The sequence below is a fragment of the Drosophila virilis genome, chromosome 4, assembly GCF_030788295.1.
Source record: "Drosophila virilis strain 15010-1051.87 chromosome 4, Dvir_AGI_RSII-ME, whole genome shotgun sequence".
Classification (NCBI taxonomy): Eukaryota; Metazoa; Arthropoda; class Insecta; order Diptera; family Drosophilidae; genus Drosophila; species Drosophila virilis.
The window spans coordinates 6,778,304-6,802,611 of NC_091546.1; the positions used below are offsets into that span (position 1 = coordinate 6,778,304).

At 46.5% G+C, this 24,308-nt stretch overlaps 5 protein-coding genes across 14 annotated transcripts in view; 1 reads left to right on the plus strand and 4 right to left on the minus strand.

Moving 5' to 3' along the window:
• Positions 1-11,786, plus strand: part of RpL36A (ribosomal protein L36A) — a 116,729-nt gene extending 104,943 nt beyond the window's left edge. Inside the window, exons 1-3 of one of the 2 annotated variants that reach the window (XM_002052645.4) lie at positions 10,516-10,622; positions 10,886-11,059; positions 11,515-11,786. In XM_002052645.4, the coding sequence (XP_002052681.2) occupies positions 10,620-10,622; positions 10,886-11,059; positions 11,515-11,652 (315 nt within the window). In that variant the 5' untranslated portion in view covers positions 10,516-10,619 and the 3' untranslated portion in view covers positions 11,653-11,786. Of the gene's footprint in view, positions 1-10,515; positions 10,623-10,885; positions 11,060-11,514 lie in introns of those variants that run through there. The other variant, XM_070209129.1, reaches the window with a different exon arrangement.
• Positions 320-10,460, minus strand: Megf8 (multiple EGF like domains 8). Its single transcript, XM_032438507.2, has 6 exons — positions 9,828-10,460; positions 9,348-9,764; positions 7,350-9,278; positions 5,934-7,232; positions 2,315-5,882; positions 320-2,244 (listed from the first exon to the last, which is right to left on the minus strand). Exons 1-6 carry the CDS (start codon positions 10,227-10,229, stop codon positions 950-952), a joined length of 8,910 nt encoding a protein of 2,969 aa, XP_032294398.1. The 5' UTR covers positions 10,230-10,460; the 3' UTR covers positions 320-949.
• Positions 11,783-12,469, minus strand: CCDC53 (Coiled-coil domain containing 53). Its single transcript, XM_002052644.4, has 2 exons — positions 11,963-12,469; positions 11,783-11,908 (listed from the first exon to the last, which is right to left on the minus strand). The coding sequence occupies exons 1-2, from the start codon at positions 12,418-12,420 to the stop codon at positions 11,869-11,871; spliced, it is 498 nt and encodes a 165-aa protein (XP_002052680.1). The 5' UTR covers positions 12,421-12,469; the 3' UTR covers positions 11,783-11,868.
• Positions 12,470-13,466: 997 nt separating this feature from the next.
• Cka (Connector of kinase to AP-1) lies at positions 13,467-23,109 on the minus strand. Of its 9 annotated transcripts, none has more exons than XM_032438073.2 (6): positions 22,987-23,109; positions 21,334-22,060; positions 17,792-18,281; positions 17,512-17,730; positions 17,161-17,217; positions 13,467-16,579 (listed from the first exon to the last, which is right to left on the minus strand). In XM_032438073.2, the coding sequence occupies exons 2-6, from the start codon at positions 21,727-21,729 to the stop codon at positions 15,468-15,470; spliced, it is 2,274 nt and encodes a 757-aa protein (XP_032293964.1). In that variant the 5' UTR covers positions 21,730-22,060; positions 22,987-23,109; the 3' UTR covers positions 13,467-15,467. The 9 variants fall into 9 exon arrangements, with proteins under 9 accessions (XP_032293964.1, XP_070065227.1, XP_032293965.1 ...); XM_070209126.1 differs by having other exon boundaries at positions 23,037-23,055; XM_032438074.2 differs by lacking the exon at positions 22,987-23,109 and adding an exon at positions 22,699-22,801.
• Positions 23,110-23,356: 247 nt separating this feature from the next.
• Positions 23,357-23,953, minus strand: baf (barrier to autointegration factor). Its single transcript, XM_002052642.4, has 2 exons — positions 23,722-23,953; positions 23,357-23,638 (listed from the first exon to the last, which is right to left on the minus strand). The coding sequence occupies exons 1-2, from the start codon at positions 23,845-23,847 to the stop codon at positions 23,492-23,494; spliced, it is 273 nt and encodes a 90-aa protein (XP_002052678.1). The 5' UTR covers positions 23,848-23,953; the 3' UTR covers positions 23,357-23,491.
• Positions 23,954-24,308: the final 355 nt, after the last annotated feature.

Genomic DNA, 24,308 nt, shown 5'->3' on the forward strand with positions numbered 1-24,308 from the left:
CCGGAGCCGGGGCGGGGACGGGGGCGTAGACGGTGGTGGGGGGGATCAATGACACATTTAGTAGTAAATACATTCATGCACACATATATAATACGTATCTGTTCTGTTATTCGTTATTATCATATATCTTTTATCTATACTGTAGTTTGCTCTTTGCTGTTATTTATGGCTACTAAAAGTTGATGTGCGTTCGTTTGAGATAAAGAAATGCACGATATAGTTAGTTTTTGTTTTTCCCTATCAAATTGACAATACACGAAATACTTAACTTAAGCTTAAGACATAGTTTAAATTCCCGTTTGATCTTTTTATAGTGTAAAAAAAAAAAAAAGAGAGCAGTCAATGGTCGCACGCGGATAAACACTTTCATGGATTGGAATTTTACTAGAAATTTTTGTTAAATGCATTTGAGATGCCTTCAAATCGAAGCAAATGCATTTTGCTTTGGATGAAAAAGTGAGCGGGTTGTTTTTTTTTTTTTTTTTATAGATACTTCAAGAAGCTCTTCGTTTCGAAAATTCGCTGACTTTGCCTCTCTGCGGTCGCTTTAACTTGTTGAGAATTTTAAGCGAAAGAAACCCGAAACTTTTCCACTTTTGCGAACGACCATTGTTTTGTTTTTCTCTTTTCATTTCTATTTGTTTATAAATGTGCGAAATTGTTTTTGCTTTGCGATTTTTCACTTGGTTTTGTTTCTTCTTCTCAGATCTTATAGTTTTTAGGTATTATTTCCCGTTAGCTAAACGTTATGTACAAAAAAATTGCCTAATCTATGCACAAATACACATATATTAATTATACATATATATTTTATGTATATATATATGCGGGTGCATATATATATATAATTCACTAGTGCTGGGACGGGGCAGGGGTCACGGGGGGATTTACGATAGATTAACACTTACATTTTGTCGTTGATTTACCAGAGTTCAGAGTTTGCAGCTCCTTAGACCTGATGATGACGCTGGGTGCGCATGAAATGCCGCGCATTGATCGGATATTGACGCGGATAGGATATCAGTGTGGAGCCGAGCGCAATGCTGAGCGGCGCCTTAGAGCGGCCGGGCAGGCTGACAAAAACGGTGCCCACCGCGGCGAGATTATCGTTCGTTGGCTCAATGGCCACCAGCATGATTTCCGTAGCCTGCACCGGACGCGAGCTTATGTGGCTGTGACTGTGGCTCGAGTGGGTATGGCTCGAGTGTGTGTGGCTGGAGTGGGTGTGGCTCGAGTGGGTGTGGCTGGAGTGGGTTTGGGTGCTGCTCGTGTTGTGTGTGGGCTGATTGTGCAGCTGGGTTTCGCTCTGGAGATGCTGTTGCTGCTGCAGGAGCAGAGCCTGGCGTGCACGCTGGCGCATATGGCGCGTAGTGGTGGCCGACGTGGCCGGTGGACTGTTGTCCATGTCCAGGCTGGCGGAGGCCAAGAAGATCTGGGCAAACGGACGCTTGGCCAGGTGCAGCATCTCGACAACATGCTGGCGGCGAGCGCGACGCAAATCCGCCGCCTGTTTTACCTTCCAGACGATGACGCACAGTGCCAGAAAGAGAAAGAAGCACGAGAAGAATACGGAAAAGAACACAAAGAGATCGATGTGCAGCTGATCCTGACGAAACACCACAGAGCCATAGCTCGGCTCCGGCCCAGAGCTGGCGCGCAGTGCAATAAAGAAACGCGTCGCACTCAAATTGTGGGCATGCTGCGGCAGCGTCAACACCAGCCGATTCCTCAGACCAAACAAACGCAACAGCGTATTGCACTGATTGAGTGTGACATGTGTGCTCAGATCCTTGGCGTACTGATCCTGCACCACAAAGCTATGCCCGCCATGGCTGCGGCAGTCGTGCAGCTGCGGCACATAGAAGCTGCTGCTGCTGCCGCTGTTGCTGCTGCTGGAGCCGAGACCCATGCCAAGGCCGGCGCTGCTCGTGCCGGTGCGTCGCTCCGGCGCAAAGAGCTTCTGCAGGGTTACATTATCGTGGCGGGGCAGGGCAACATTTAGCGGATGCTCGCGCTTCGTTTTGGGCCCCCAATTGTAGCGATTGTCCAGGAAGATCTCGTGAAAGCCCGTCGTCTCGTTCGTTTCAACAATAAACGAATCATCCTGCGGCGACATGAACACATCCAGCTCGCCCTGCGTCACATCGATGATGATGCGTATGTCCACGTTCATGAACCGGGGCTGAATCACAAAGAACACTGTCTGGCCGGGCTTCAGCGCCGCCGGCTTCGATTTGCACTCCTCTGTGGAAGCAAGTGGAAACAGATTGATTAATAGATCGCCCAATTCCCAGCTCTGAGAGCGTGTACTCACCTATTGGCTTGGCATCGAAGCACATGCGCGACTCGACCGTAATTTGTTTATAGCACTGGTGTCCATCGGTGGGATTGCCGGCATACGAGTCGCGGCACTTGGAGCACTGGACGCTCCAGCAGAGCTGGGCCGAGTTCTTGCCACCGCCGGCCGTGCAGGTGGCATCGCTTTCCGTATTGTTGGCGCAGTTGCACTTCTCGCCGGTGACGGCATCGCAGACATTGCCGTGTCCATGGCACTGGCAGGGACGGCACTGCTTGTGGAGATCCTCGCTGCCGCGGAAATAGCCCAGCAGGCAGCTGTCGCAGCGATCGCCGGCGGTGTTGTTGGCACAGCGCAAGCAGGTGGCATTGTGGGCGGGTCCCTCGGGCAGGATGCGCTCCAGCTCGGCGCGTGTCATATTGAAGACAGCCGGATCCGCATCGTAGGCGACACACACATCGGAATGACCATGACAATACTCCAGGCAGGGCTGGCAGGCGTGACCCTCGCGCGGATTGCCCACAAAGAGGGGCTGACACTTCTCGCACTGCTCGCCCATCGTGTTGTTGTGGCACTTCAGGCATATGTCCAGCCGGCTGCTCGACTCGCAGTTGGAATGTCCGTTGCACAGGCACTGGATGCTGCAGTTCTCGCCCACATAGCCAAAGTCGCATTGGCACTCGTTCGGTCGGATGCAGTTGCCCCGCACGCAGCCCTGCGTGCATACCGGAAGGCAACTGTTCTGCTCCTCGCGATAGCCGGCGGCACAGACGCACTTGTAGCCGAGCGTGGGCGTGTCCAGGTCAATGCACTGCTCAGAGACGGCATCGCAATTGTGATGTCCATTCTCGCACTCATTCTCCGCCGGGCACTGCACATAATGCCAGCTGACGACATCCGCATGTGTGAGCTGGGAATCGTTGCGCCAGCTGCTGTAGATTAGGTCACACGTGGAGCCGGACGGATGCTCCTGCCGGTGCTCCAGTGCGCCCTCCGTGCAAATGCCGTCGCCATTGAAGCCCTCGCGAGCACACCAGCCGCAATGTGCATGCTCCAGACAGCTGGAACACTGGGTATACACATGACACGGTTCGGGACAACGTTCCAGTTCGCTAGACTCCAACACTAGGCCACAAACGCCGCCGGCACAGAGCAACGGCTGAGCACTCGGCGACAAGCACGCGTTCAACATGGTCGACCATTTGCAATCCGTCGAGGCAAGGGCATCCGGCGCCGGCTGCAGGCAGCTGCTGCAATTGGTGTGCGTGTGACAGGCGGGCGGACACTGCTCGACCAGGCGATACGCATTCTTCTCGACCAGCTCGCGTGCAATGCACTCCACGTGGCCCAGCTCGTTGCGCGCCCAATGACACTGGTCGCTGTGCAGCATGCACGCCTCGCAGCCTAGCTGATGGCACTGGGGCAGCGGGCACAGTCCGAGCACGCCCACGCTCAGCTCCTTGGGACACCAGGCGCTGTTGCGGGCGCAATCCACGCCGGCAGGCACACAGCGTCCACGAATGCCGCACTCATCGCACCATTGACAGACGGGACTCAGCTCCTGGTGTATGGGCCACGCGGCGAGGCAGGCGCTGCAGCTGCTGAAGCTGGAGCAATTGCGACTGGCCAGCCAGACATCGTTGCAGGCGGGCCCGTTGTTGATGACCAGCGTGCCATTATAGTTGGCGCACGGCGCTCGGCCCTGGGTGAAGCAGTGCGTGCTGTTGCTGTAGGTGCTCTGCACGGTGCAATAGCTGCAGCCCATATAATGACGGCACATGGACTTGCCGCCGCTCCACAGCTGGCAAATGTCCTCGGGCATATTGATCCGGGTCACATGGCTCTGTGTGGCGCTGCCATCCCAGCCGCCGATCACATAGATCGCACCGCTGTCCGCATCGATGGTCATGTCCTCCGCATAGCTGGCCACCGGCAGGCGTCCGATTATCTCCACATCGTCCGTCAGACGCACCCACTGATTACACGCATACACATAGGCGATTAGCACATCTGTGGCATTATAGGGATTCGTCCGGCCGCCGTAGACGACCATGTAGTGCTCCGTGGTGACGGCCGAGTGAAAGTAGCGCGCACGCGGCAGCAGCGAGGCGGGTGAATTCAGTTCCCTGAACGTGGGCAGCTCCGTCCAGCTGAGCTTGGTCAAATCGAGGGCGTACAGTCTACTCTGCGCCTCGCCTGCCGCATAGCCGCCAAAGACATAGACGCTGTGCGTCTCCACATGGTATACGGCGCTGTGGCCAAAGAGCACAGGCAGGCGAGCGCCCATTGCGGCTAGCTGCTGCCAGCGTCCGGTGTCCAGGTTGAACTCCCACAGCTCCAGGGGGCGGGACTTGTTCAAGCTCAGGCCGCCCACAAGCAGCAGAGATTCGCGCTCCTGATAGCGTATGTGGGTTAAGGTGTGCCCGGCCAGCGCTGTCGGCGACACGGAATCCGTTTGAGCTGCGGCATCCATCTCGATTTGATGCCAGCGCTGATTCTGTATGGAGAACTGCCAAAAGTCGGCGAGCAGACGTGAATTGGCGCCGATGCCGCCATAAATATAAATGTTCTGCTTCTTCACATAAATTTCGGCTGCATGAAAATAACGTCCGAGCGGCATACGATCCTCAGGCGTAGACGACTCCACGGTGACCTGCAGCCAGGTGCCGTTTTTCGTATCGAACTGACGGAAGTCATTGAGCGGCCCATGGCTGGGCGAATAGCCGCCAAACATCCACAGCGAGCCGCGTCGATCCGCATTGACTGAGTGCCCAAAACGTGGTATCGTCTTTCGCAGATGCTCCAGCGCCTCGCTCAACAGCTGCGTGTTGAACAGCTCCGTTAGCACCAGATGATTCCGCTGCACCAAAGTGCCGCAATCGGCGCCCGCATAGTTATTGTTGCTGCATATGCAGCGGCCGTATTCCGTATCGCAGTAGCCCTGCAGCCGCTTGGCATGGCAATTGCTCGGGCATATCTCGATCTCGCAGCGCGCGCCCACATAGCCAGCCGGGCAGACACAGCGCTGCTGGGCATCACAGATGTGCGGATGGAGGCAGCTGCCGGCCACACAATTCTTCACCGAGTACAGTGCATTGAAGCCAAAGTGTCGCCGCTCGCTGCCCTGTTTATAGTAGACGGTCACGTGGCTGGAGCGCGCCTCGATGATGCGTGCCGCGCTGTACGGCTCACAGACGACGGCCAGCAGCTGGTTCTGTTGGGCAGCGCCCGTCAGATCCGGCAGACTGTCGTAGATGTAGACGGCATTCTCGTCACAGTCCATGACTAGGCTGTTCCATTGGAATTCCAATTGCAGCAGCGATTTCTCTGCCTGCAATGTCTTCGGCTGCAATATCCACAGGCATTCGCGCACCTCCAGGCTGGCACCCCAGGGCGAACGATACGACTGATAGGACCCTATGGCGCTGCGTCCAATGCTGGTCAGAATACCGCGCGACTCGCACTGATAATAACACTGACCGCCATCACGCGGATCGCCGTAGTAGCCCGGCGCACATATATCACACTTGAGGCCCTGTGTGTTGTCCTTGCAGAAGCATTCGCCGTGGCTCACATTGCAAATGCCCTGTGAAGAAGAAGTGAGTATATAGAGTATGTAGCTTGATTTCCTGCTTACCAGATCCTGATTGCCGTGGCCGTTGCACTCGCACGGATGACAGCCAACGTTGGCAGTGGCATTGCCATAGCTGCCCTGGCGACAGCGTTCGCAGCGCTCGCCCTCAGTCCAGGCCTGGCACTGATCACATTTGCCCACACGCTCCGTGCAGGTGGAATGATTGTTGCAGCCGCAGCTGATGCCACAGTCACTGCCCGTCCAGCCCAGGTCGCACTTGCAGCTGTAGTCCGGCGGGCCGGAGCAGTAGCCGTGCTGGCAGAACTCGTAGCAGGTGCGCACACAGCTGAAGCGCCCGTCGCCCACATAGCCCCGCCGGCAATGGCAATTGTAGCTGCCCTGGGTATTGGTACACTTGGCCTCCTTGTGGCAGTCGTGCAGTCCCAGCCCGCACTCGTCCACATCCGGACACTGTGCATACGCCCACTCGGCATCATGCTGCGAGCTGCTGTTCAGCGCCAGCGAACAGTTGCCCGCACTGTAGCTAAAATCGCCCTGCATGCAAATGCCCTCGATGGGATTGTCGCGATCGAAGCACCAGCCGCAGCTCAGCGTGCGCAGACAGGAGGTGCAATTGCGATGACGCTCGCAGGATTTGCACTGTTGCAGAGAGCGCAGCGCCGGCGCCGGATGCATCAGTAATGTGGTTGTTGGTGTGGAAGAGCCTGTTGCTGCTAACCCTGTTATCGCTGCCGTTGGCGGCGTGGCCACCTTGTCGATCCATTCGCGGCACATGCCGAACTGATACTCGCTGGTGTAGACGGCAAAGCTAAAGCACTGGGCGCTCGCCTCGCACCAGACACACCGTCCGCGCTCGCCCAGACACTGATCGCAGCCCTGACGCTCGCGACACGGTCGTGGACACTGCGCCAGGGCGCGCACACTGCTGTTTGATTTGCCAATCCGGCCGCAGCGCGCATCGTCCAGCCACCACTCGCACTCGCCGTTGCCCGGCGTGGAGACGCAGGCGCGACATGTCACATAGTTGGAACAGTTGGCGCACTGCGTTGGCTGGCTGATCAGATAGGCCCAGTGGCTGCCGTGCTCCGCATCGTGGGCCACACAAACGGCACTCTCGTTGACCGACCTCAGATGACATTTGCTGGTCAGCGGACACCACGAACAGGAGCCATCTGTCAGGCAGTGCAGACAGTTGCTATACTGTGTACAATCGCCCGAATAATACGGCTCCAGATACTCGAACGTAAACGCATTCAGCTGCCCGTTGTACAGATGCTGCAGCTCCATTTTGGTCTTCTGATACGTGTTGTAGATGTTGTTCTGGCCAATGCGACGGCGGGCCTGAAATAGGATAGAGTAGTGCAGGGATTAGCATGGGATTTGCTACTAAAAATTGATTTAAATAAATTATATATCTTGCTTGAACAAGCATATCACCAAATGGGCTTCACATCTCACCTGGAAGTCGATGAGGAACGGCTGTTCGGTGCTGGGCAGTTGGACATTGCTACAAAACGATTGATTCGAGCTCTGGCTGGAGACATTGTCCAGCATATCCAGATTCATGCCGAGGCCGACGCGCAGCACCGCCGACGAGTAGCTGCTGCACACCTGTATGGCCGAATTATTGTTGTTCCATTGCTGGAGGGGACGCACAAAACCGAGCAGTCGGGCCAGCATTTCGCCCTCCTGCCGCTGCTCAAAGTAGGCTGTGGGCGGCGGCGAAGAGAAGTCCACCATGGTAGCATTCACAATGCCCACATAATCGGGCATGGTAAAGTTAACAGGATAATTGTACTTGATGTAGGTCAGGCCGGGACGTCGATCGTTTCGGGTGCACATATCTAGCTGACGTATTTCGGTGCCCTGTTCGCCCCACCAGCCGGAGCTGTCGCCGCAGATGCCGTAATTATCATCGCGATGATGACACCGGGCATTCTGCACACACCACGTACACTCGTTGAGTCCGAGCTTGCTGGCCACCGAGAAGGCGGCACCATTGCCGCCGCCCCACTGGGTGCCATGCACCAGACAGGAATGACAATCGCCCAACGAGGGACAAATACCGGGACAGCGGGTTGTTTGCAGGTTGGTGGTGCAGTTGGCACCAATTGTGCGCCCATAGCAGCTGCTGTCCGCCGAGCACCAGCCGCACTCCGGATTCGAGAGGCAAGCTGTGTGCGAGGCGTGCAAGCGACAGGCCATTTCCGGATTGTGATTGTAGAGTGGATTCTCGACGCGCAGCACCTGCGGCAGCTCATAGGCAAACAGATCCGCGTTCACATTCCCATGATAGCCGCCCACAATGAGCAGCGTGTGATTGCGACGCAGTGCAGCCGCATGGGCGAACACGCCTTGATGCTTCGGATACAGACTGTCGTCGGCGGAGACGACCTGGTTGATCCAAATGTGACAGCTCAGATGGTACCAATACATTTGATTATCATAGCAAATCTCGTCCTTGTTATGGCGATGCGTATAGCCGCCGAATACAATCATATAGTTGCCCGATATGGTCGCCGTATGGAAGGCGCGCTCCCGCGGAATGTTCGTGTCGCGCAGCGCTGTGCGCGGATACAGTATTTCGGTCCAATGCAGCTGGTCCAGCTGAAAGGCATAAATGCGATCCGATAGCTTTGAGAAGCGTGCCAAGCTGGTCATAATGCCGCCGAAAACAATCAGCGAATTGGTGGCGCCATAGTAAACCGTGGAGTGTGCGGCGAGGCGTACATCCAAGGTCTTGCCGCCGCGCGGCTGCACCAGCTGCCACTGTGAGTCCTCGCTGAGCGGCAGTCGTATGCGATAAATGCTGGAGGAGAATTCGCCCGACTCCACGCTGCCGCCAAACAAGTACAGGTAATCGGCCGCCGTGGTGAGGGTGTGTCGTGCCAGCGCCGGGGGCTGCAGCTCTGATTTGACAGCCATTTGCTTCCATTTGCCGCCGCTTTCCGTAGTATTATATTGCCAGAGATCATTGTAGAAGCTGCCATTGGCATGTTTGCCGCCATAGATGACAAAGCCGCCAGGCACACGATCTGCAGCATGCCCGTAGCGTCCGTGCGGCTTGTGGTCCGTCACCTCTTCGAGTATATCCTCCAGATACTCCGTAAGCTCCTCATCCGTCGAGTTGGCATTTACCGTGGTCAAAGGCAGCGAGGAGCGCGTCCGTCGCTGATGCAAATTCGACTCGGCCAACGTGTAGAGTATGTTGCGAAAGAAGCTCACATCGCTGGTCAGGCCCCACAGCTTGGCCTCAGCCTCGTTCTTGTGCTGCAGCACCGCCTTCAGCAGCGTATGATCAATCTTGTGCGGATGATAAAAATGACGGCGACTCTGCAGCGCTAACCCCCACTCATCCTCCCATTGACTGCTACTGAAGCGATATATCTGAAATCAGTAAATAAAGTTCGATTTTTCCCAAATACGCTTCGTATATATCCCATCATTATGCCTCACCTGCAACGTGCTAATCACATTGTTCAGATCGTAGCCACCAAAGACATAGAGCGCATCTTCTTCCTCCATGTAGACGGCCGTGTGTGCGGCACGTGGCGTCATGCCCTCGGCATCGGTGGCCAGCCAACGCCAGCTGCTGCCTGGTGGATTATCGCTCAGATCGCATAAGCGTCCGCTGTAGCCGTTGGAGCAATGACATATGCTCTTCTGACACTTGCCGCGACCCTGATGCTCGCCGCATTTCTGCGGGCACGCCTCATCCTCACAGTCGGGCCCCACCCATTCGCCATGGCACACGCACTGATGGCCCACGCACTTGCCATGATTGTGGCAATTGTTCAGGCAGTTTGATATGTAGTAGGAAGCACGAAAACCATCGAGCACATAGTTCGTATCACTGTACATGAGTATGAGCATCTGTTAGGGAAATAATCGAAAATTAATATTGAACAACAAGGCTGGGAATTCCATGCTACTTACACTACCGCTGCGTGCAACCAGTTTCTGGGGCTGGGTGCGTCCGCTGAAGCTACCCAACAGCGTCGAGTTAAAGGAATCGCCATCGTATACATAGATATAGTCATAGGAGCACTCGGTGCCCATACTATGGAATGTTAGTGTTATAAATTGACTGTCATTTTTCGCTTTTATCAGCCATTCACAGTGCGAATCCTGGGTGTAATTGTAGCCGGAGGGGCCGTCGCTTATTTCACCGAAGGGCTCGGTGAACACCTTGCGACTGCGATCGCATGGTGCTGTTATGTGCAGCTGTTCCGATTGTAATGGCAATTGAAAGCAGATTAACCAGAATGTCAAGGTTGGCAGCAGTGCGTACATTCTTTGCATTTTAATTACACTTTCGCATTCGCAGCCCAATCTCATTTTTATGCTAATTGTGTTAACACAATGTCGGGCACATCCGTTTGTATTATGTTTATCCGGTTGCAATTGTGGTGCTGCATGTTTTCCACTCTGCTTGCATTGCACACAACACTGGCACAAGGCCGTTGTCCACCAGGAAACTCGTCTACCGCTGAAAAAGTTATTATTTTCTCAGCTATTTTTTGATGTGCAGAACTGCTTCTTTTTTTTTTTGTTTAATTTTACCAATTAGTGATGGGCAAAATTTATCACCACTTTTCCACACAAAGTGAATGTCAAAAATCGTGGTGAATGTCAAAGTGTGGCAACACTGATTTTTGCCATCTACAGCGACACGTAACTATTGCACATCTCTAATTCTGTCTTTTTGGGTTTTCTTTCCTATTCAAGATGGTAGGTGTTCAGAGTGGCTTTAACGAAAATCAACAAGCATCCGCGTTTACAGCATTCAAAATGTAAAACAAATAATTAAATATTGCCCAGCACAATGTTTTCTGTGATTTGGTGGCAATATTAAACGAATGTGCGTACCTTAAATGCGTTCTGCTTGCATTTTAAACTTGTGTGTTTGCGTCCCCCAGTCTGAGATGGCGGCAAATTGTGCTAAATATTGTAATAAGCCAATAATAATCAATACGTCTCTTGTGGTATTATAGGTGAATGTACCGAAACAACGTCGCACCTTCTGCAAAAAGTGCAAGGTGCACAAGCTGCACAAGGTAACGCAGTACAAGAAGTCCAAGGAGCGCAAGGGTGCTCAGGGCCGAAGACGTTACGACAGAAAACAGCAGGGTTTCGGTGGTCAGACCAAGCCCATCTTCAGGAAGAAGGTAAGCTCGCAAAGATGGTTTAAACCTTCTTGTTTTTTTTGTTTTTGTGGCACTTCCAGTAGACCTGAATCGCTGCGCTTACACCATTAAGCATTAAGCTTTTCGTTGGGACATGAGTGCAAAAGTAATTTGTTGCTGCTGCATAAAATGGGCGGCTATGTGGCCTTTCTCTGGGCGCATAAGGCTACCGGCACCAACCTACAATATTTAAGATAAACATTTTGGCACTTAAAGTAGAACTGAATCGCTGCTCTCCTAAAGCTTTTCGTTGGAACATAAGTGCAAAAGTAAATATTTGATGCTGCATTTCCGCGATCTTAGGGGCAGCTATGTGTCCCCTTTTTTAGGGCGCATAATGCCCGGCACCATCAGACAAATATTAAATACGTTTTGTAGAGATATTAAAATCACACTAACTTGTACTAAATGTTGCCCGTTTGTTTTCTCGTTGCCAGGCTAAGACCACCAAGAAAATTGTGCTGCGTATGGAGTGCACTGAATGCAAATACCGCAAACAGACGCCCCTGAAGCGTTGCAAGCACTTCGAGCTGGGCGGTGACAAGAAGCGCAAGGGACAGATGATTCAGTTCTAAGCGTTCAGCTTGTTCGTCATGGATTAAACCAATAATCGCCCGCTACCTTTTGATAATGAAGTGTTTTTAAGTTGTTTGATCGACTGCTTTTGCTTTGCAACAAGTGGGAAAATAAAACAAATTGTAGAAGTAAATTGAAGCCATTGTTTTCATTCAAAAGCGTAGCATTCCCTCCGTCTGCTATATCACAATATGGGCTGTCTAAAGGTGCGCTGGTTATTCCAGCACGCCATCCTCCAGCATAAAGTCGGGTTTGCTGTAAATTCATGGTTAGTTATTTTGTAGACGGCCGTCTTGTTATGCTACTTACTCCAGCATTTGTGGGTCCAGACCCTCGGTTTGCATTTTGATTTTAACTGCAGGCGCTGGCACGCCCACGTGCAGCATTTTAAAGAATTTCTTATAATGGATATCTTCGCAGACCTTTACGCCTTTTACTTCGGCTTCAGTGGGCTCTTCCTGCGCTGGCTTATCGATTTCGTCAGAGATTGTCGCCTCAGTGTTTACTTGAGGCGTGCTGGCATTATCTGATTCATTATCTACCGGTATTGAAGCTAGTTTTGCCTCTAGAATTATTAAAGCGGCTTCAGTTCTTTGCAGCTGTCGTTCCATTCGCACAAATTTGGTCTCGCAATTCAAGGCGAATTCGTTGAGAAATGTGCAGGTGCTAATTAAAAAGTGATTAACAAAGGCAAGTATGCGCTTTTGGTTTAACGGCGGTATCTGGGTCTTATCCACATCGCCCGTAAACGTTGCGCTTGTTTCCATTATTATTATTATTATTAGAATTTATGTCGATAACTAACTTATTGCATATTGATATGAGCTTTCGATAACACTGGCTAACATATCGAAAAGCCGCCACATTATTGTAGCAGTGCTGTAAGTGTTCAAACAGTAGTGTTGTTAAAAGCTACTTAATTGTAACGTATTTTTAATATTGTTTTTAAATATTTTATTTATTTCGTTTTTATTATATCTTAACATGAATTGTGTTGATTTCATTATGTTCTGTTGTTTAAGTATTATGTATGGTTTTTCACTTCGATTTATTATAAAAGTATTTATATATATAGTTTGTTTTTTTTTTTTGTGTTGATTTTCGTTAATATGCATGAGTTTTGTTATCAATTTCTATACGTATAAACTTATGTGCAGGGAATTGGGTTCATTCCTCTATATGCTCAAATCTACAATGAACGTTGTACGACTTAATGTTTAATTTGCTTTTTAATATTTGCACGCGCATTCAGCTGTCATTTATCGAATAACACTTTGAATTGTATTGCGCTTCAATACATATTATATTTTGTGGCATTTCATTGCGTAAAAATAATAAGAATTTACGTGTTTACAAACGGTTTTTTTTTTTTCATTTTTTGGTTTTTTTATCTTTTTGTAAGATGTTTCCATTTAGAACGTAACGCATGCGTGTTGCTGTTGTTGAAAAATATGGCAGTGGATTTGTAAACGGTACAAAAATAAAAACCATTTTGTGCGAGTTTTTCCGTTTGACCCTTCATCAATAAATAAATGAAAATGCTGCCAGCAGCGAAATTTTTCTTCAAATGAAAAGGCAACAAAGGTTTCTTTTTTTAATTTAAATTGGATTGCTTTTTCTTTAGTTTTGTGTTTGGTTCTGATTCCATACGGATGAACTGCATCGTTGTAAACGAGAACCCGCTGGTCCACAACGTTTTAGAAAATTGTGTGTGTGTGATTTTTTGTTTTTAACATATTTATTATATTGTGTTGAGAAATGAATTGGAGTCTCTTGGTGTTAAAAATGTCAAGGCCAAATGTGACGATACGGCTTCATTTTGTAAACTTTATTTAAAATAAAAATACATGGTAATAAAAAAATCAAAAATGTACAGTTAAAATTAAAAATCAATCGATTTAATGTATTAATGTTCTTTATGTATATGCGCATCACTCTGCTAACTGTGTCTCTGTGTGTGTTCGTATAATTACCGTCATATTAGTAGTAGTATATCATAATCGCCATTTTCATATAGATCTACATGTGTGTGTGTGTGTGTGTGTGGGTGTATATTTATATATGATATCGCATTTTTCACTTGTAACAACTAAAGTACAAATTAAAATACACATAATTTATGTATACATATATAGTAGAGGATTTTCATTTTGTATATATATATTTATATGAATCATCGCTTGATGTTTTTGTTTGTTTTTTTTTTGGGTTTTATTTGAAATTTGTATCGAATATCAACTTGGGTTTAATTGTTATTTTAGCCGCGTTCCGTTACGTTTTTTTTTTGTTTTGTTTTTTGTGTGTTGACGAAACGTTTTTAATAATAATTGTTAATACTAGCACTAATATTGAGTTGCTCGGCATTCATGTCCACATTTTAACGTTTATTTGATTACAATTTACGAATCGTTAGGCGACTCTAAACATACATATATATATATATACGATAATATATATATATATATTCAACTACAAGTGTACGAAATCCATTGGATCAGCGATTGGCGCCGTTTTCTTTACTTCTCACTTTGTTTTAACTTTTTTTCTTTTAATTTTTAATACTAGGCATAAATTAAATAAATAGCTTAGCATACAGTTATAGCTCAACGGCATTTATTATTTATATAATCTGGATCTTTCTGTATATGTGGATCTCTGGCCCAAGCATTGCGTACTCTTTGCATTTTGTTTTTTTATATTTTTTTTTGTATGAAAAATTATAGAAATAGAAGCATTTACTTTTCACTTAGTGTTTAATAAAGTTTTCTGGCGATTTTTATGTTTACTTTCAACTACACTCGCTTTCTACTCTCAATAAATAAACATTATCATCAATCAGCATTATCGTCGTCGTTTACTAATCTTAATTTACAACTTGCACGCTCTTTGTGTTGATGGGGAAGGGGGAGGGGGTACGAGTTTTGCATATATACATATATATATTATCAATATCTATATATATATGGATATATGCGACTTATGGACTACAAATTTGATCGTCTATATATCATTACGTAAACGTTTTGTTGGATGAGTAAATTTGAATTGGCAAAACTTGCACAGCGAGTGGCCAATAAAAAAGGTACGTACATCATGCATCATTCGTCAATCGTCAATCATCAATTACATCATCGATTACATCAATCAAGTTTCTCTATATAAATTGTACAGTAAAACATCCACTGGAGCAACTATTGACACAATCGCTGCGCTGTTTAGGCAAAAGAATTAAAAACTAAATTGTCATCGATATTGGCAATTGTCTACATTCAAAACGAAAGAAACTATATAAAATTGTTGAGCTTGCGGCTAAAAATGATATGCTACAAAATCAAGAACTTTACATTTGTTGTTAACAATTTGTGTGTGTGTGTGTTTGTGATTAATATGCGGCATGGTTTTGTATTCGTATTCGTTTGATCTTTTAGATTACAAATGTGCTCGCTCTTACGCTCGGAAATGCCATAATAATAATGTAAATTTTATTATATATATTTTTTAGGTTGATTTTGCCCATTTTTTTTTTGTTGTTGTTGTTGTTTTGTTTTGCTTTATGTATGTATACAGCAATGTGTTGTGTTGCATAATTTGCGTTTGTTGTTCATCTCTTGTATATAATTGTATAATTAGATTTAAATGTATAGTATAATGTATATATATAAGTGTATTTATATGTATAATTATTTAACTCGAACTCGTAATCGCTTAGCTGAGAGCTGCTGCAGCATTGGCTGTGTGTGTGTGTGTGTGGGTGTGTGTGAGTGTATGGAGAAGGGGAGAATCGGGGGATTGTGGGATCGGGTTAGTCCTAATCTTAAACAAAGACCTTGGCCAATCCATCGGCACCGGCACTGGCTATATAGGGCTTGGTTGCATGGAACGCCACATCGAATATGCTCTCATCGAACTTCTTGCGGTGTGCAGTTATCTCCTGCACGCACGTCTTATTGTCCAGATTCCAAAGGCGTATGGAGCAGTCGTGCGAACCGGACAGCAAATACAGTCCATGCGCATCGACCGCTAACGATGTGACTGGCTCCAAATGCGCGACCATCGAATGCACCAGAGTTCCGGATGTGTTATCCCAGAAGCGTATATGGCGATCCTCGTGCGCCGTTATGGTGATGGGCAGTGTCGGATGTGAGACGACCTTATTGATGAACTTCCCCGTATTGCCGGACATCTCTTGCGATGCCTCCAGTTTGATCACCTGCTTGCCCGTCTCCGTATCATAGATGATGCAGTGTGCACTATTATAGGCCACCACAATGTGATCTACCTCGTTGCGCACAAAGTCCACGGATGAGGGCCCGCCCTCGGCCTCCGCGGCCGTATAGGTGCGCAGCAGCGGCTCCTTGGTGTACGGTGACCACAGCTTAACGGTGCCATCCGCCGAGCATGATACAATATTGTTCTGCATGGTGGTTAGACCCCAAACGGCGTCCGTGTGCCCCTCCAGTGTGCCGGAATGCACATTCGGATCGTAACAATCATATGGATCAATATTGGGTGATGGCAGCTGCCAGCATTCGATGTTGCCATCGAGGCCACCGGAATAGCATGTCTCGCCGCTGGAGGACATGCCCAGGCACAGCACGGGTCCGGTATGGGCGCGGAACGTGTACAGCGGTTCCACATCAAGACTAGCGGACTTTTTGGCTTGCACCGTTTTCTGTAGATTCCACAGCTTGAGCGTATTATCCTCGGAGGCGGTAATTAACACCGGCTCCTCCGGATGGAAAATAAGCGAGCGCACACCATCGAAATGGGAGCGCAGCGTGTACTTGGCATTCCAGGTCTTGCGATAGCCAGCTCCGCCAGCGCTGCCGCCGGTGCCGTCCTTGGCATTCGCATCGTAAGCCCCATCCGACTCATTGTTGACCGTCAGCTGCGCCAGCTCACCCAGTCCCAGTGAACCGTCCACCTCTGCGAAAAGAAAATGATAAAGGAAAATGTTACTGGACCATGGAAAACGAAACGGACTGCGATAAAAGCTGGCAAAGCAATCAACGGAAACAGCGACAGTATCGATAAATTACTTTTTCAAATAACTATCGATATGTTTATCGATCATCGATAATTGTAGTTTCTTATTAGACACTTAATAAATGGGCAATTCCTAAGTCTGTCACGTGATATTTGCAAATATATTAACAAATATGTGAGTAATCAAATCAATTAACACGTTACGTGACGGATTATTAAAGTTATTTTCGGCTTCTTGTATAATAAATTATTAGTTTATTGTAGTTTATTTTGAATAACAAATACGTTACGTGATTACTTAGGCGAGATATTTAGTTGGAATATAAATATTAATATTTAGGATTTGGAACATTTCTTCACGTCACGTAACGTGCACAGTTTAATCTTCTTTTTAACTCAGGAATTACCCATATAATTTTGTATTTATTTTTATTTTTTTAAATTTTATCGAAACATTTGCTTGCCATCGATAGCTTCTATAATTTATTAAGTTTCATGTTAAGCTGATGAGTAAAAAGCACCTTCGGTCATGAGATTCATATCGTTTAAGAGCTGCTCTCCCACCTCGGCCTCAAGATCTATGCAAAGATGATCGCGTCAACAAGTCGAGAGATAAGCGAAAGAAACAGAAAGCGGAAAGCATAAGACAAATACAGCGTTTCTTTTTGGTTTGAGGGAGGTTCTTTTTTTGGTGGGTTTTTGTTGGTTTTAATGGAAGCTCGTGCAAACGGGACGTTGCAAAGTAAAAAATGTAAATGCACACTACGTAAGGTGAGGCGACAGGCGGCGGGAGGGCTATTTAAGTTGGTGTACGGGAGTGGATGCAGCATGGATGAGCTACGAGAGAGTGGAGTGGAGCCTATTGAACATACCTTCGGTAAGCATATCCTTGCCGGATTTGGGCCGTTTGGCCATTTTGACATCGGTATCTTCATTGTCGGTAGCGACCATTTCCAGATCATCGGATATCTCATCATCGTCGGACATCTCTGTCGGTCCCAGAAACTCAAAGTTGGCCATGACCGCCGCCTCCGTGTCCAGTATGATGGCATCGTTCGATTGTTGCACTTTTTTAGCGGGAGTATGACGGCCTAATGTGAGCAAATTATTCAAATCTTCAACAGGGGGGGAAGAGGGTGTACAATGACCTACCTTCCGATTCTGAGGCACGTTTATTGCTCTCATTTCCATTGATATTGGGACTGAGATTCTCGCCGCCGCTGCCAATGCCGCCGCTGCCAACGCCACCGATGCCACCGCCGCCGCCGCCATCATGATCCGCATTATTGTTGAGGCCAAGTATGGAACGCACACGATTCGAGCGCACATCGATTATGTTGTCTGTGTAACCAATTTCGGCCAGATATTGGCGCAGCATTTGCCTGCCCTGTCGCCACGTGGTGTTCGATACGGAACTGTAGGGCACTTCCGAATCGGTCGCCACATCGCCACCGAGGCCACCATCATCATTTGACGAGGGCTTGAACTCGTTCAGTTGCGGCGGATCGGTTCCGTATTTTAATCGATAAAATTTCGCTCGCTCCTGACGCAGCGCATATTCCAGCATCTTGATGCGTCGCGTCAGATCGGATTTGAGGCTTTCCAAGCATTTACGTTCGCCAAGCAGCATCGCGATACGCGCCTAAAAACATGTATTAAAAAATAGCTTAGTTCAGATAACATTTTGTTTTAATCGATAACTATCGAAAACATGTATGTGTATTGTGTATCAAGAATTATCGACCACAACTATGAATACGATAACTATCGCTAACTTGCTCCTTTTTCGAAGCTAAACGCGAAATCCATCTTTTTTGGTGCCTATGCAACGGGACATAAACGTTATAAAGTACTCGATAATTTGAGATTTGAGGATAAATATCGAGAGCATTTCGATATCGATAGAATATCTTAAGTAGTTTATAAAGAACAATAGCTTTCAGCTCATCGGTGTACGAAGATACATAAGTATTGAACATGTGTTTTATCCATATGTTGCATTGGCAACTGGGTATAATTAATTTTCATTAATGTAACACTTAAAAGCTTTCATTGTACTCTCAGCGTATGTACGCATATATGATGTATGTATGTGTGTGTAAATGATAAATGTGTGCGTCTCGTTGCATTCCAATTGCGTTTGGCGCGACGCTGCGGCGGCCTCATAATTGACGGTCCGCTGCGCCACAGCGAACGAAAACAAAAAAAAAAAAAAACAATTAAATTCAATTAATTGTAATGTAAAATTACAGACTTGCTCCACTAATTGTTGCCCAAGTGAAAAAAGGATAGAAAATGAGAGCCAGAGCGAAATCAGTCACATTTACCGCTATCCGGCGTAACCATAGCAAAAGCCAAACACCCTCCATCCTACTTTCCGACATTGTAAGGTTATGTAGCATATTTCTGCGCAATACATTGCGTTAGTAACAGGGGGGAAAGCAAAATATTGTTGCAAAAACGCCCCCGCACTAACCAGTAACAGGAACGGGACAAAAAGAAAAAAAGGACAGGTGCGTAACGATGCCGCACACAAAAACCTTTGCTTGTTTCCTCTTCGGAAAACTCATTCAATGTTCTATCACAGAACTGGATAGGGTATACACATACACACACACACACACACACATGCAAGCACACACACGTACGCACAATTGGCCTGCGCGCCCCAACGCAACAACAATAACAATTTCCACATTTTAATAACAGAAACAGCAGCGCATGAGAGAAGCAAAGAGAGCAGCCGACTGGGAGGAAATCTTCACAGTGAGAGAGAGAGAGAAAGAGAGAGTACAGCGCGTAACTATGCCGCTATTTGACTTTATACACAATTTGTTTCATTATTCTTCAGTTGGTGTTGCGGCTGGGGCTCCTGGTGCTATTGTTATTGTTGTTGCTGTTAATGGAAACATGTTCTGCATTTGAATTAAAATTCAATGGCTTTTTATTCGGCACAGTTGCTAATTAAAGCACGCATTTACCAGTAATATGTTAGAATGCTGTTCGCGTGCCAGTACTGAAGTGGCTGCTGAATGAAAAAGGTGGCAACTGCAAAAAGCGACAAAGGGCACACTTCCACAGTATGGCCACGCTAGTCAGGCAACTGCAACAAGAGCTAGGAATCGCAATAGGTTTGTGTGTTTATGCCAAGCACATTTTAAACTACCCAGTGACATGCAACGGCGGCAGCAGAATATGTGGGCGGCAGGTGGCGCATATTTTTCTTTTTCTTTTTGCTTTCTTTACAAAAATATACAAACGGCAGCACAACAGTCATTTGTTGGTATAAAATATATGAATAATGAATTTGTTTTTGGCATTGAAAACTAACGCGGAAGGGTAGAGTTGGGCAATGTTGTGTTTGCTTTCGTGACACGAAAGCGTACGATGATTGAACATCGAACAAGATTTTACCGTAGTTCTACACGAAGCATGTTAGAGCTTATAATATATGCATCATAATTTTCGTGCAACCATCTCTAAGCAATGAGAAAAGAAATTAAAACGTAAAATAAAATATGTAGATAGGAAATGACAAATACAAACCGAGCCGACATTTTTATATTCTTCTCACATCGAAGCGACCAATCGTCAAATGCAAAACAAATGAGACTAATTAACAGCTGGCCTGACGGCTTTTGCCATCGATTCAAAAAGCACAGACAGAGGCAGCGGGGAGTTGAACAGATTGTACAATGAACCGGGCCCGGCACAAACACAAGGACGTTGCATATGCAGCACTGACACTGACACACAAACAGCCGCAAGTCAGAAATAGACGCACGCAGCGTGTGGAGCCCGGCGCACGACATATAACACACACACATGCGTACATAGGCATGGCATGTCCATATACTGAGTTTGTGTGTGTGTATGCAAAAGCGCTAAAATGGCTTCCAATGTAGTGGCTGCTGCTGCTGCTACTGCTGGGTATGGGGGCCGTCGTCTAGTCGCTACCCACTCTCTGCTCAATTTTCATATTCTTTTTCTCATTTTTTTTTTTTTTTTTGTTTTTGGCAAAACACAAACAAGGCGAACAGGTTCATAAATGTTTGCGACAAATTTGTACGGTGTGTAGGTAAAGTGCAGCGTCACCGTCGCCAACTTGTTTCGAGTGCAGTGACGTTTTGAATGTCACTTGTTTATCAGAGCGTAACGGAATGTACACTGAGTGCATCGATGCTGCGTAGTATCGATAACGATAGCACATTTATAGCTGCGATTGCACTATTTTTCTTTGGGTGAAAGCGGCGCATAGGGGCTTGGGGAGAAAGGAGTTGGGCAACAGCTTGACCCTTGCCGTGATACAAAAGCATCGATAAGGTGATCAGCACGCACACATTCAATTGAGGAATGTAAACAACAACGAAATTGCCCAGAAAATTTCCCTTCACATAGAATTGAGGAATATAAACAATAAAAATGCCCAGCAAATTTCCCTTCAATGTAGTTAAAGCTTTTGCTAAAGGGCTAGATGAATTGATCTTATAAATTACGAAACTTGGTAATTTTATGCTTGGTAAAATGAAAATTTCGTTTGTTGTTGTAGCTGAAGCAAACAGACCATAAAGTTACAAAACAAATTAGTTACAAGAAATTGTTATGCGCTGCCAGCAAAACTCATTTCCGTGGCACAAATGCAGAGAAAGAAACTCAATGAAATGGAAAGTGAGCTTTAAAGGAGAACGACTCACCTGCAGCTCGGCCCTGTCGACATCCCATTGTGAGCGCTCCAGTTCGAAGCGCGACCATTCGTGCTGTATGAAATGCAATATGCCCGGAATTGTGTATTGGGGCGTGGTGGCCTGCTGATTATTGGGTCCACCGCCGGGTCCGCCCATGCCATCGTCGCTGCCATTATTGCCACCGCCACCAGCACCGCCCATTCCGGTGACTATGCCGCCCACATTGGCATTCTGTCCGCCCAGGCCGCTGATACTGAGGCCACTGCCGCCGCCGCCGCCGCTGCCCAAACTGTTGGATAGCACACCGCCGCCAATAGCTGAATTGGCAACACCAACGCCCAGTACGGCTGCACCACCGACCGGCTTGTTATTGATGCCAGCGGTGGCTCCCGAATTGGTTCCCATTTGTGTTTGTTGTTGTTGTGGCTCGACGCTGGCTTTTCTGCTTGCTGTTTGTGTCGCTTGGCGTAGCCAGATGCTGTCGTCGCCGTTGTAACTGTTGTTGTTGTATCTCTGGCTCTGGTTCCGTTGTTGCCTGCAGTCACTGCAGTTAGTTGTTTGTTGATTTTTTTATTTATTTTTTGTTTTTATTTATTTGTATTTGTGTTTTTTGATCCTCTTTTTATTGCTTTTGGGTTGACAAAAATCTCACTCGATGGCGTTGGACACGTTAATTGGTCTGGTTCTTAAAGCTTGCCCTCGAGTGTTATTTTCTAGCTGGTTGCTTCTATTGGTCCTGTTTGAAAAAGACAGAACAGAATTGGCCAGACGTAAGACAAATGAGGTCATTGAATTTTCGCTGAGCAGCAAACAAGGAAAAGGATACGGGCTTAAATAACTGCCCGCCTGTCTCCCGGTTCGCTTTGGCTCTTTCTCTCTCTCTCTTGTTCGCACTTCACCGGAACCGTTAACGCCCCCGCTCCGCGCGCGCGTTCTCTTACTCTTTTTACGATACAACAACGTCACAAACACACACAACACAGCACACGCACACACATACAGGCGCACTCACCCAATCGCACTGATTTGAATGACAACGACAACGACGTTTACTACTATTTAGGCACACATACTGAAGCTACGTTTCCAGCACATACGACTTTTCACAAATTTATTAATTTTACTCACATTTACTTGAAAATTTTGTTGACTATTTACAAATTTTTCCAAGGAAACGTTGTTGCTACCGTTTTTTCGACTACGATTTTGGTTAGAGACGTTTACGCAAAAAAACACACACACACACACACACGCAATTTTTCTGCGACGCGAAGAAGCATCAAAGTGTAAATGCAGACAAACGACTTTTTTGTTTAACTACGCGGCATACGATCACATTAAATACTTTTCTCTGTTGGTAATTGCGCTATTTACAATTTGTTACTAATATAATTAATGCAAACGTCGTGCATTGCACACAAAAAGTCGATTCAGCCGTTTGTCGCACAGAATGTTTGGCCTGGAACTCTGAAACAACAGAGTTGCTGCTGCGCCTATATGCTTTACTCGCTCACACACATTTTGTTAGCCGCACGACTGTATGGTTATCCCAGTCTACGTATCTATATACAAAGAAAAACACACTAACACAAGCGCACCCCAAAGCCGTACTATTTTCACTTTGTTTAATTCAAAGAAATGTAATCTTTGTTTGCGTTTTACCAATAAAGCTAGCGCCAGTTACGCTTGGCTTATTTAGCACTTTAAATCACCGTTTGCTTATGTTTAAGAAATGTTTATTAAATTTTCACGCAGCTGCTTTCATTCCATTCACCTTTTTTTTTTAAAGTCCGGCAACTACCAATACTTATCGGACACGAATATAGTTGTCATCGGTTGCTATCGGTGCCAAACGACTAACAAATCGAATATATATTATTTTTAAGATTTAAATAGAAAACTCTTTCCAATTTAAATGATTAACCAATGCTGAAGCTGCATTTAACTTAAATACCTAGCATGTCAAATTCCCTTGACGTATGTGGGTGCTGTATTCCCCAAAAATAGCCCAATGATGACGAAGGGCATTCAATTCCAATTAACATTAATTTACATTTTAATGATAGCTTACATTACAGTTGACAGAACATATATCAATGTGTGGAGATTATTATTGTATGAATAAAGAGAATTGCTTGTCCGAGAATTTCCACTAGTTTCACATCCTTTACAAAAACTCCTCGCACCAATCGTTTAAGCAATTGTAGCAGTCGGAGGCCTGCTTTGAGCTAGCATGGCAGACATCCTTCATCCAATCCTTAAAAAGCTCTTCATCCTTTTTCAGGACCAAATACTGTCCGAGTACAGTGTACGCCTGGAACATAGTTAAAAGCAACAGCATTTACGAACGTAAACAATTGCGTTGTTTATTCGAGCACATGGCGTCATCATATTTACCTTATCGAAACCCGCCTCGGTCAAGCGTCCACCGAGCGTTTCGCCAATGCCAGCCAGCTCTGTTACCGACTTTTCGCCCATGGGTTCCGCCACAAAGTTTTTGTACTTTTGAGTTGTGCCCGACATCTTTTATTCGTTACAATTAATTAGATGCGTATGGTCTTAAATAATAAAACGAAATTGTTAATTTAGCAAGTTTCGCGGCGTTTCTAAAAAATGACGCACAAAAAAAATGCGACAGTATGCGGAAAGTACCAAAATACCACAACGCCAAATATCGATATCTGTCAAATGCAGCCCTGAGATCAGCAGTTATTGTTCGTTAAAATTTGAACTTCAACAGCAAATATTCATGCAAGTTCACATTTATATAATATTATTGACATTCAACTTATAATTGCAAAATTGCAATTGTTAAATAATTGAATTTAATTTTAAGCAATACAATTCTAGTTTTTAAACGACAGAGCGAGCAAATGCTAAACTGCTGTGAGCATCGATTTTATTTCGATAAAATGTGTGTGGAACTTGTTTTATTATTAAAAAGCATAGCATACTTTTATTTAAATAAGCTAATAACTGCATAA